The sequence below is a fragment of the Gorilla gorilla genome, chromosome 10 (assembly GCF_029281585.2).
Source record: "Gorilla gorilla gorilla isolate KB3781 chromosome 10, NHGRI_mGorGor1-v2.1_pri, whole genome shotgun sequence".
NCBI lineage: Eukaryota > Metazoa > Chordata > Mammalia > Primates > Hominidae > Gorilla > Gorilla gorilla.
Window position 1 is genome coordinate 24,628,031 of NC_073234.2, and position 13,454 is coordinate 24,641,484.

At 38.7% G+C, this 13,454-nt stretch overlaps 1 protein-coding gene across 1 annotated transcript in view; it reads left to right on the forward strand.

Moving 5' to 3' along the window:
• The first annotated feature begins 1,935 nt into the window (after positions 1-1,935).
• KLRG1 (killer cell lectin like receptor G1) overlaps positions 1,936-13,454 on the forward strand; it is a 109,033-nt gene continuing 97,514 nt past the window's right edge. The window contains exons 1-3 of the mRNA XM_055358643.1: positions 1,936-2,560; positions 5,048-5,152; positions 7,972-8,141. Coding sequence (XP_055214618.1) covers positions 2,479-2,560; positions 5,048-5,152; positions 7,972-8,141 — 357 coding nt within the window. The 5' untranslated portion in view covers positions 1,936-2,478. The remainder of the gene's footprint in view (positions 2,561-5,047; positions 5,153-7,971; positions 8,142-13,454) is intronic.

The following is a 13,454-nucleotide window of genomic DNA, read 5'->3' on the forward strand; positions in this document are numbered from 1 at the left end:
GCATACAATTCAGTAGTGTTAAGTATTATTATGGACTGAATGTTTGTCTCCCCCAAATTCACATATTGAAGTCCTAATCCTCAGTGTGACTGTATTTGGAGATGGAGCGTTTAAGGAAGTAATTAAGGTTAAATCAGGTTACAAGGGTGGGGCCCTGATCTGATAGGATTAATGTTCTTGTAAGAAGAGAGACCAGAGCCCTCTCTCTTTCTTCCCTTGTGCACACACTGAGGAAAAGCCACTTGAGGATATAGTGAGAAGTCTGCAACCCACAGGGGAAGCACTCTCCAAACACCAACTCTACTGGCATCTTGACCTTAGACTTTCAGTCTGTGGAATGATGAAAATATAAATAAATTTCTGTTGTTTAAGTCACCTAGTCTATGGTATTTTGTTGTGATAGTCCAAGCAAGTGAATACAAGAATATTCACATTGTTGTGTACCGTATCTCCAGAACTTAATCACGCTGCAAAACTGAAACCCTGTACCCATTAAGCAACTTCCTTTTCTTTTTCCCTCCAAACTTCTTTCAGTAACCATTCTTCTTTCTTTGTCTATGGGTTTGACTACTTTAGATTCCTCATATAAGTGGAATCACACAGTATTTGTCATTTTGTGATCAGTTCATTTCACTTAGTATAATGTTTTCAAGGTTCATCAGTCTTATAAAGTATGACAGGATTTCCTTTCTAAGACTAATATTCCATTGTATGTGTAGACCACATTTTGTTTGTTTTGCCTTCATATTAAGGGCGTGAAAATTTGTTCTCAGAGGCAGCTAAACTATTGATGACTCTTTTTGGCGATGTTAAGTTTTGCTCTGTTTTTGGTTGGTGCTACTAAGCAATGCATCACCTCTATCCTTTCTGTTCAGCTCTTGGCCCTGCAGGAACTATCTCAGCTTGGACTTGCAGAGTTTTGTCCTGTGTCTGCGCAGCCTAGAACTTGGCCACAGACATACAGTGAATTCCTACACAGTCTTAAGGGTGCCTCTCTCTTGTGAATTATCCTGCCCTGCAAATTCCAGCCATTTAAGCATCTCAAAACTCCAATATCTGCCTCCTCATTTTAGTAAGACTGCTGTTCTGTTTAGGATTCATTTTTGTGTTCTGTACTAGAAAGTGGTCCTAGATAGAAAGCTAGGGTGATCATTGCACTCACCTTTGTATTCTCTCAAGGATCACAATGCTGCCTGTGTGTTCCTGAAAATAGTTGCCTTGTGTGTCTTGCCATGTATTGTATTTTGATTGGAGAGTAAGTCTAATGCCATTCTGTCATGGCTGGAAGCAGAAATATATTTGTTTTTATTAATATAAAACAAATTAATATAAAGCACTCCCTGTTTCTCTTCTTTTATCCTTATGCAGTCTATCTTGATGATCTTATCCACTCTTAAGAGTTTCAATACTCTTTCTGTTTCCTTACTTTAACTTTTGTTTTTTTTAGACGGAGTTTCACTCTTGTTGCCCAGGCTAGAGTACAATGGTGCAGTCTCGGCTCGCTGCAACCTCCACCTCCCGGTTTCAAGCCATTCTCCTGCCTCAGCCTCCTGAGCAGCTGAGATTACAGCCCCCACCACCACACCCAGCTAATTTTTTTGTATTTTTAGTAGAGACGGGGTTTCACCATGTTGGCCAGGCTGGTCTTGAATTCCTGACCTCAGGTGATCCACCCTCCTTGGCCTCCCAAAGTGCTGGGATTACAGGCGTGAGCCACCACACCTGGCCTACTTTAACTTTTTATTAACTTTTCACCTACTAAAAACAAATTACTAAGATGTTAGAATGTATTTGTTTACTTTGCTCTTCTTTCTAGTTATATTTGCATGAAGTATAATAAAAAAATAAGACAACAAAGAGAAAAAATATAATGGAATTTCTGATACTGTGAAGGGTAAAGACCATCGCACAATTTGGACAATGTTTTGGGGAAGATGTGGTCATGTCATATTCACAAAATATGTCTGGGTAATAGTCTATTTCTCCCGTGATTCCAGGCATACGCACCCAACAGTCCATTTCGTTATTGCTTATCACTGCCCAAAAGTTCCAAGAAGTGATGAAGTCAGTCTCATTTGGCATACATCTACTTTTTCAGAAGGAAACAAAGCAGAGAAAAAATTCCGAGAGAAATTCATAGCTAGTAACCACTCTCACTTTTATTTTAGTTTCCATAACTGAAATTGCTGGACTTGAGAGCAATTTTTCCTTGCTCAACAGAATTAGGTGAGATGGGGAATCAATTTAATATATATTTAATGAGCATCTACAGTGTCATGGGGCAAAAAAATAGCAACTTACAATATTAATTTCTATAGGCAGCCCCCAAATTTGAATCATTTCCTGAAAAATTACTTCTGCTTTTGTCAAGTTTCCTGCTAGCAGTTTAGAGATTGGGCTGTTTCCTCACTGATACATATCCCTTCACACTTCTATAATTTAACTCTCTCAACTGCATGTGAAAGATCTTAGCTGAAGATGACTGACAGTGTTATTTATTCCATGTTAGAGTTGCCTACGGCAACCCAAGCCCAGAATGACTACGGACCACAGCAAAAATGTGAGTTAACCAAGGTAGCATGGAAGACGATGCATAGTGACAGTAGGCTATGGATGAATGGGGAGTAGAATAAGTTTAAAGCAGAGGGTACAGAAGAATTGAGGATAATTTGAGGAAATACTTTTGGTTCAGTTTAAAGTCCAGAGTTGGAATATGAAAAGTTGGTGTATGGTACAGGATCTGATCTTAGGTCTCAGGTAAACTCTTTTCTAACTGTTCACTTCTTTGATCGCATCTTAGAAACCCAACTTAGGGCATTGTCGTTATTCCTTCTTGCTCTTAGCTAAAGCGGGAACTTTGTTGGGAGAATTTTATCTCTTTAGTTATATTCGGAGTAACCTTGGACCAGCTGTTTAAATTCTAGGTATGGCTGTTTTTCTGACTATGGAATGAGGAGGACACCAATAGTTTTGCTGGTGGATACAAGTAAGATTTTTGTCAGGAAAGAAACTGATTTACATATCTAGTTTTTTTTTTTTTTTTTAACTTCACAGTGTTGCACTAGAATGGTGACAGGGAAGAAAAAGTATCAAGAACACTACAGATAATAGTCTCTGTGACTGAGGATTTGAAGGCAAAAGAGCCATTTTTACATAGAGCCCTGAGAGAATATTATCTGAGACAGACAGGTAATAGTGTAAATGCCAAAATTAATCCTTGATTTTGTATCGTAGGCAGTGAACTCCCACAAGGTGTATTCTTTAGGGTAGTTCCCTAAGCTTTCTCTCTTTTTACTACGTAGTTTTACTATTATAATTTTTAATGTCTTTTGAGAGTGTTGCCTTAATTTGCTAAATCATTCTAGTATACTTGGGATATTTAGACCTATTTCTATTACTATAAATTATACAGCATTGGATATCTTTATTTGTGTAACCTTTTCCTATTTTTGAATTGTATCTATGTTAATTTCTAAGGAATAGAAATATTATGTTAGAAGTAATGCATATCTCAAAGTATATGTTCAAGGTCACACACACAACTGGTGATAAATTGGAACCTAGTTGGAACTATTTAGAGGCTTTCAATATATACTTAAAGTAAATTTTAAAAATTTACTTTACTTCTTGAATTGGCTTGTGGTTACACAAATTCAATTATGGTTTGATACCTTTTTAAAATTTAGTATAACGTAAAAATGAACATTTGTGTATTTCATTAAATGTTCTCCTGTGATGCAAATGTATTTTTAAAAGTTTTACTAGAAATCTAATGCTTTTGGATTCATCAGTCCAAATATTTATTATGCAGAATTCTCTATTTATGAAGGCATCTCTCATTATGAATTTTTTTCTTTAAGAAGTTCAGAATACTCCATAGATACACACATATATAGAATAATTTATCTAAAATTTAATCAGAAAATTGAAGCCCAAATAGGCAAGTTTAATTTCCTAATTAAATGTTATTAAGCAAAGGAATCAAAATTAGAACTTAAATATCATCTTACTTCACAGAGTTTTGCTCATTACACGTAATTTCTACACTATTGCACTATGAGATACCTTTGATTTTAAAATAAAGATTTGCTGAAAATACTTCCATTTTTCAAATTTAAAATTTAGATTTCGGTTGTATGCAACACAGCTAACATGAAGTAGTGTCCTATTCTTAAACTTGGCATCAACTTAAACTTACTGCTCTTTTAATAATGACAGTTTACAAAGCACTTCTGAAGTGTAGATTATTTTTATTTAAATTTTATGTATTTCAATTTTGAGTAGATAATATGTTTACATGGTTCAAAATTCAAAAGGTACAAAAGAAAACAAGGTAAAAAGTCTTTTTCCTATTTTGTCTCCAGTGACTGTTTTTTCCATTCCAGAGGCAAACAATGTTATCAGATTCTTGGGTGTGCTTGCAGAGATATTTGTATATCCTGTTCTGCAGAATGTTTCTTTGTCTTGACTATATATCTTACAAAATATTCCATATCAGTTAAAAAAAACCCAGTCTTTATTAGAAGCTATATATTCACTTTATGGATATATCAAAAATGTATTTGACTGGTCTTTTACTGATAGAATGTAGATTGTATTCAGTCTTCTCCTCCTACAAATATTGCTGCCACGAATAAATATGACATTTTGCACCCACGAGTATCTGTAGGAAAAATTTCTTAAGGAGAAATTTCTAGGTCAAAGGGTACATGCCTTTGCCGTTTTGGTAGATATTGCCCAATTGTCCTCCAGAGAGGTACCAATTTGTATTCTCACCACCTACGTATGAGACAGTGTAAGTCACAATTTCAAAGGAAAAAAGCATTCTTTATCTTGATAAATATAGTAAGTTCTTTGATACAGGTGTTGGTGGTTACCTTAGACTTTAGAGCAAGTTCCTGACACATCTAGAAAAGGAATCTTTATGGCCTGGATCTCAGTTCCCACTAGGCCAAATTGCTTTAAGATGCGATATCCTTCCCTGACTTTCTCTTTTCTTTCAACCTGTCTTCTGACTCAGGATTGTGCTTTGACTCTGTTGTTGCAGCTTCCTCTTCCAGGCCTTCTTGTTCTTGCCTTGTGGCAATAGCTTTGGGGCTTCTGACTGCAGTTCTTCTGAGTGTGCTGCTATACCAGTGGATCCTGTGCCAGGGTAAGTGCAAATTTAAACCAAAATTAATCTTTAATTTTATATTATAAAAGCACTATAACATAGCAGAAGCTTTGAAAAATCAAAAAATAATTCAAACAAAATAACTCTCCATCTGTATACAGCTATTTCCTGGGTATAGCCTTTGACCACGTGCACTTGTGTAAGCTTGTATTTTCTTTTTTCTTTTTGTTTTTTGAGACAGGGTCTCCCTCAATCAGCCAGGCTGTGGGTGATAGATTTGTGTGCTGCTATACCAGTGGATCCTGTGCCATTGTACAATCACAGCTCACTGCAGCCTTGACCTCCTTAGGCTCAAGTGATCCACCTCAGCCTCTCAAGTAGCTGGGACCACAGGCACATACCACCATGCCTGGCTAATTTTTGTATTATTATTATTATTATTATTATTATTATTATTTTTTTGTAAAGACGTTTCACCATGTTGCCCAGGCTGATCTCAAACTCCTGGGCTCAAGCCATTTGCCCTTCTTGGCCTCCCAAAGTGCTGGGATTATAGGTGTGAGCCACTGCACCTGACCATATTTTCTTAATAGAACTGCAGTCAAGTCCTCTTAAAATTTCTCCCACCTTCCTTTCTTTTAATGCAAGGCTGAGAATAGTTCTTATCGTAGTATGCTCATAATTTTGTATATTGCTTTTTAATTTTATGTTGCCAGAAACATTTCCTTACTGCCATATTTATTGTGATAATTGAATTATAATATTAATGGTGTTTAACTTTTCACATAATAGATATATCATAATGTAATTAAACATTCTGATTTTTTTTTTTTTTTTGCCATTCAGGTGCTTTCACATTTTCTAAAACTAATTTTTCTAAGTTTAGTTCTTCTAGGACCTTAAATCTAGTGATCTAGAGGACTCTCAGTTTGTTGTTTTACAGTCTAGAGTCCTAGCTTAGGTTTATGTTTTTAGGGGATGATAGTGACCGATTACACAGAAGTGATTTATTAGGGTTCTTTTTTTAAATTTTTAAAAAAATTTTGAGACAGAATCTCGCAATGTTGCCTGGGCTGGAGTGCAATGGCGTGATCTCGGCTCACTGCAACCTCTCCCTCCCAGGTTCAAGCGATTCTCGTGCCTCAGCCTCCCGAGTAGCTGGGATTACAGGCACCCGCCACCACGCCCAGCTAATTTTTTGTATTTTTATTAGAGACGGGGTTTCACTATGTTGGCCAGGCTGGTCTCGAACTCCTGACCTTGTGATCTGCCCGCCTTGGCCTCCCCAAGTGCTGGGATTACAGGTGTGAGCCATTGCGCTCTGCCGATTTATTAGGATTCTAAGAGTTCAGCTCCAGGGCTTCTACCTCAGAGCCAAGTCCGACCTTTGACAAAAAGGAACTCCTAGGGAAATTGGGAATTTCTAATCCAGGCTGAGTAATGTCACAGTTGTATGGAAAAAGCAAAATCTATAAGGTGCCAATTTAACAGCTTGATCTCCAGAACTTACATTGGTTGTATGCCAGGACTTCCTAGAGAACAATTATCTAATATTTATATGAAAAGTACTACTTTCCCCACTTTGTAACTCCCAAATCTAGAGTAGATATATACTCTATTCTGCAATTATATATCTACACATGTGCTCATGGAGTATAATGGCTCATACTTGCTCACTGTAGAATTGTGCTTATGGCAAGTTTATGCACATATGTTTAAGTATTGAAACTGAAGTAGAAAAATCAATAGAATTTTGGAATCTTGGTTGGAATTACCTTGAAAGCATATTCAGTTCCCTTTCATCTTTGATTGTTTGTTTTTGAGACAGTGTCTTGCTCTGTCGCCCAGGCAGGAGTGCAGTGGTGTGATCTTGGCTCACTGCAACCTCTGCCTCCTGGGTTCAAGTGATTCTCATGCCTCAGCTCCTAAGTAGCTGGGATTACAGGCAGGTGCCACCATGCCCAGCTGATTTTTTTGTATTTTTAGTAGAGATGAGGTTTCACCATGTTGGCCAGACTGATCTTGAACTCCTGGCCTCATGTGAGCCACCTGCCTCGGCCTCCCAAAGTGCTGGGATTACAAGAGTGACCCACCATGCCTAGTCAGTTCCCTTTCATCTCGACAGAACTATGAACCAACCATTTTAAAGGAATGTGGATCTTCTGTATTTAAAAGAGCTTGGTTAGGGCATTCTATCACTTTTCATTTTAGCACCTGTTATGCTTCTCTGCCAGAAAACCCTTTTGAAAAAATATCAAAGTAAGTTCTTTTTGCTGAGGTATAAGGGTTTTTTTCCAGTTTTCAATGGTGAGAGACAGTTACATCTGTGATAATAAAAAAGCAAAACGTTTTATTCTAGTTAAGTTTGCTTTTCCTAATTTCTTTTTGGCATTTTTGGTTGGGCATTCTGAATGATTCTGCCTGATTTAAGCAATATACATTATGCAATTATGCAATATATACACGGAGCAAAGACAGTACACAGATGCATATCATATGAATTCACGGTTATCTGGTGTGTGTATATTACATGTGCACAGAGATCTCTAGCACAAGTCAAGTACTTGCTCCAGAGTTTTCAGGCAGATTGTTGTATGCTTTCTTCTTTGTTCCCTCACTTATAGTCATATTCTTGTGTAGTGGAATATATACTTAGTAGATGATGGATTTGGACATTATGAGGACATTATGGGGTATTCAAATTGACACCACGCATTGTTACACATTTCTCTAACCCTTAATCTGAAAAGTGGTGGAGCAGGGAAGACCCAGGGCTGCCATATTCCATTTTATCTCCCATTTCATTTCCAAGACTGAGTGGTCCATAAAGATGTGAACCAGGTCCTCTTCTCTCCTAGGCTCCAACTACTCCACTTGTGCCAGCTGTCCTAGCTGCCCAGACCGCTGGATGAAATATGGTAACCATTGTTATTATTTCTCAGTGGAGAAAAAGGACTGGGATTCTAGTCTGGAATTCTGCCTAGCGAGAGACTCACACCTCCTTGTGATAACAGACAATCAGGAAATGGTAAATGCAAACATTTAGAAAATGTAGGGTTTTTGTTTTGTTTTTGTTTTTGTTTTTGTTTTTAAACTGCTATTTAAATGTATCATGTATCCTCTTTTGAGGAACACAAGGAATCTGTGATTTGGGGGGGATACTATATTCTTCCCCTTCCCTCTTCTTCTCTTCCCTCTTCTTCTACTTCTGCCTTCTTCCCTCTCCCTCCCCACTCTTTACCCTTATGCTGTCTGACCCAACAAACCTCAGTTACAGCAACCCAGATGCTTGTATAGCATGTAAGTGTGTATGTGGGGCAAGGAGGCAGAAGGATGGTGAGTGTTTTGGAGAGGAATGAGACCTGAAATACAGGTCTAGTTAAAAGAAGTCTTAGGTCCGGAAACCTACAGGTCCAACAGCAAGGCAGCAGATTCGGTTTTTTTTTTTTTTTTTTTTTGATGGAGTCTCCCTCTGTCATCCAGGCTGGAGCACAGTGGTGCGATCTTGGCTCACTGCAACCTCCGCTTCCCAGGTTCAAGTGATTCTCCTGCCTCAGCCTCCCAAGTAGCTGGAACTACAGGCGTGTGCCACCATGCCCGGCTAATTTTTTGTATTTTTAGTAGAGATGGGATTTCACCATGTTAGCCAGGATGGTCTTGATCTCCTGACCTTGTGATCTGCCCGTCTCGGCCTCCCAAAGTGCTGGGATTACAGGCATGAGCCACCGTGCCAGTCCGTATATAGTGGAACTTGGGAGGGAGGGAAAGATAGAGATCACCGGGACAGAGTGATTGTGGCAAGGGCTTAAATGCCTTCTTTTAAAAAGTTTTCCCTTAATTCACTGGAATCCAGTAAGTTCCAGACTGCAATGTCGAGAAAGTTGGGATATAAGGAAGAAAACACGCGTGCACGTGCATGTGTGTGTGTGTGTGTTGGCCTCCACTTCCTTCAGGCCCCTCAGATCCTTCCTATCCACCCAGCAATCTCCTGGAAAAGAGCTTGCTATTGGTCCTAGACCATCTCAAGGCAATACAAGGAACTGACATCCTGAGGTTGCCTAGTATAAAAATCAATCAAATTCTAATTTGTCAACATAAATAACATCTATAAGGAAAACAAGAAATCTTAGTTTTGTGTTAGTGCTAATTTGATACTGATTTTTGTGTTTTGCTATTGTTTTCTGTTTTCTTTTGTTGGGTAGAATCCAGTCACAGAGAACAATTTATTGAGAATTAAACTATATTAACTTACCTTGGGAAAAATCCAGAGGTTACTCTAAAGCAGTGGGGGAGAACATACAGTTCCTAAATTTTATAGCTACCTATATAACTACCTATATAAAGCATACAGATTCTTGTTTTCTGTCAAAGGAACACTTACTCCTTTGGAATTCCACATAGAATCTAAACTCTAAATCATTCCACATTTGTGACTAACATTTTTTTTTTTTAAAGCCTTCTCTAAGTGAGGTGGCAGAATGCATTGAGTTGTATTCATTAAACATGAGTTCTTAGTTTTATGGCCTCCAGCAATATAGCCTTGCTTTCTGGACCTTGTTGTAGCAACTCCTATTCTCATTCTGATATAGTGACTCTCAGGATTTGAGCTGACTAAAGTCAGTAGCAGAAGTGAGCCATGAACTTGAAACATTGAGGGCAAAACTGATAAACAGGAGTCGTGACTCATAGCACAAGACACTGCCACAGAAAATTGTGGTGTAGCAGCTGCTATAAATTTCACAGTGTGATCATGAGAGGTGAGGAGGGAAAGGATGAAGGGCACAGAATATCTGGGAAAATGGCAATATTTCTGTTTCTCTGAGGAACCCAGAGGAAGGGCAGGATCATTAGAGGGATTTTGTCCTTCCTTTGCTTCCTGACATGCCCCCATTTCTGAGACTATTGTTAAGTAAAACCAGCAGAGTTACACTCACTGCATTTCCAAATTGAGTTTATTTTCTCCTAAGGCTCCTTGGGGCCAAGTCAGTGCTGGAGAGGGCGGAATGTCCCTGCTAGATGTCATAAGTTTTACTTTTAACATTCCTGTGGAATCTTACTTGATTCTCTGGTTTAATTCTTTTTCTTGCTCCGGCTTTTGTCAGATTCTGTAGAACCAAATTGACTTTTACGTGCCCTGCTGCGTCTGTTGTTCTAGTGTTATTATTCTTTTGTTCTCAGGGCAAGATTTACATACTATTTTGAGGTATGTACAATGTTTCTAGTATCATACTGGGGTCTGAGCCACTACCAAAAAAGCAAGAAGTAAAAATAAAAAAGAGAGCTCTATGGATCTATTAAAACTGAAGTTTTTCAAACTGACATTCCATTGGTGGAGAGTGCTGCTAGAGAATTTTGTTGCTATATGTAGAATCTACAGGCCTATGGAAAATATCCCTCTTATGCTGTTAAACGGTCATCTTTCAGTGAGATACTTACGTAGAGTTCACCTCCTATCTTAGATCACTTACGGTAAAGTGTACAATAATAACAGAGGCTACCATGGATTGAGCACTTGCTTTTTGCCAGATGTTTTATGTATAGTATTCTTTTTTTTTTTCTTTTCGAGATGGAGTTTTGCTCTTGTTGACCAGGCTGAAGTGCAGTGGCACAATCTTGGCTCACTGCAACCTCTGCCTCCAGGGTTCCAGCAATTCTCCTGCCTTAGCCTCCCGAGTAACTGGGGTTACAGGCGCCTGCCTCCACGCCCGACCTTTCTGTATAGTATTCTTAATCGTCACAGCAATTCTAAAAAGTAGAGTTCAACATCCCCATTTTGTTGGTGAATGAATAAAATTCAGAGGAACTGGCTGGGCGTAGTGGCTCCTGCCTGTAATCCCAGCACTTTTGAGAGGCTGAGGTGGGTGGATCACTTGAGGTCAGGAGTTCGAGACCAGCCTGGCTAACATGGTGAAACCCCATCTCTGCTAAAAATACAAAAATTAGCTGGGCGTGCTGTTGTGCACCTGTAATCCCAGCTTCTTGGGAGGCTAAGGCACCCGAATCATTTGAACCCAGGAGGTAGAGGCTGCAGTGAGCTGAGACTGCACCACTGCACTCTAGCTTAGGCAGCAGAGTGAGACACTGTGTCAAAAAAAAAAAATTCGGAGAATTAATGAGTGTAAGTCTAAGGCTACAAATCTAGCAGAGCCAAATTTTAAATTCTACTCCAGTGGGCATGGTGGCTCACGCCTGTAATCCTAGCACTTTGCGAGGCCATGGCAGGTGGATTGCTTGAACCCAGAATTCAAGACCAGCCTGGGCAACATGGCAAGACCCTGCCTCTACAAAAAAATACAGAAATTAGCTTGGTGTGGTGGCGCGCACCTGTGGTCCCAGCTACTCGGGAGGCTGAGGTGAGAGAATCCCCTGAACCCAGGAAGTAGAGGCTGCAGTTAGCCATGATCACACCACTGCACTCCAGCCTGGGCAACAGAGCGAGACTCTGTCTCAAAAAAAAAAAAAAAAAATCCACATTAACTCACCTTCAAAGTCACTTATAGAAATATCGTATTTGACAGCTTCCAGAATCCATTTTGCACATGTTCAACAAGATAACTTTTTCTACTAATTGTCTTCTGGTTTCTTTTCTATACATATTTTAAAATTTTTTTGAATTGACATACAGAATGTACATTGTATGACCGTGGATATTTAAATTTATTTATTGTGATGGGGTCTCACTATGTTGCCCAGGCTGGTCTTGAACTCCTGGGCTCAAGTGATCCTCCCGCCTTGGTCTCCCAAAGTGCTGGGATTATAGGCTTAAATATACTTAAAATAGTGAGATGCTTTCTTATTATCTCTTTTTTTTTTTCTATCTGGGACTTCAAGATTATTCTTGATAGAGAAAATAAAATGGAAATTAAATTTCTCTGTTATTTTCTCATTTTTGTGTTAACATTATGGCATCAGCCCTTGCTTCTTCTTGCCCTTTGAGTATATCTTTAGATGTTTGGATATATTCAAATTCTTGATTTTTCTTGCCATTTTTCCGCCACCAAGCTCAGTTCATCCTGGATGTTGTTAGCCTGGTTCCTTATAGTTATTGGTATGTTATTTTAAAGTATGCATTCGTTAGTGAGTTCCCAGTGAAACTGCTTTGATTTCTTTAAATCTATTCTGATGCTCCTTGCCCTATAATATCTCTCTTCCTCATTATCATAATTTGGAATTATATGATCCAACTTTACTCTTGCAACAACCTCTCATTCAACTTTACCTATCTTCCTGACCTTGGGATTCCCCGAGCTTTTGACGTTGGCTTCTCACATATTTAGGATTTACATCTAATAATATCCAAAGTTTCCTTCTTTGGGTGCAGCAATGCAAACACTATGGTAACATGGTCACTTTTCTGTATATTTTTAATCAGGTAATGAAAACAGCTTGGTTTCTTTCAGACAGTCATGAGTGTGCTTTTACTATATTTCTTACTAGCTATGCGAACTTCAACAACTTTCTTAACCTTTTTGACTCTCAGTTTCCTCATGTACAAAGTGAAGATAAAACTTTCTAGACTGTCCGGGCATGGTGGCTCACACCTGTAATCCCAGCACTTTGGGAGGCCGAGGTGGGTGAATGATTTGAGGTCAGAAGTTCAAGATCTGGCCAACATAGTGAAACCCCATCTATACTAAAAATACAAAAATTAGCTGGGTGTGGTGGCGCGTTTCTGTAATCCCAGCTACTCAGGAGGCTGAGGCAGGAGAATCACTTGAGCCCTGGAGGCAGAGGTCGCAGTGAGCCGAGATCAGGCCACTGCACTCCAGCCTGGGAGACAGAGTGATACTCTGTCTCAAAAACGCAAAAAACTCAAAAAACAATATAAAGCCCAGGGCCAAAAATAACTTTTACTTTGCTCTTCTGTGTCCCAAGACATACAATTTCAGTAAAATATGCATCACAGAGTAAATTATGACTTGTTGAATTGAGTATATTGTTTATGAGGAAATCTGAAATGATATGTCAGAAGATTCAAAGAAATGGCTGGAAACACAGCATAGATGGTAGGGGAATTGTTTTACTCTGGAGGTCTTCACAGTCTGGTAATGTGTATCTTTTGTCACACTTTTTTATAATCAGATTAAGCAGCTAGTGTAAACTGCATAACAAGGGATGGGCATGATAAGCTAGGATATTTCCACTATTTTTTAACTTAAAAAATTGTGGGAAAATATGCATAGCATAAAATGTACTATTTTAACCATTTTCAAGTGTACAATTCAGTGGCATTAAGTACATTCACATTGTTGTACAACCATCACTACCATCATCTCCAGAACTTTTTCATCATCCCCAACTGAAGCTCTGTACCTCTTAAACAATAACTCCCCTCCCTCTA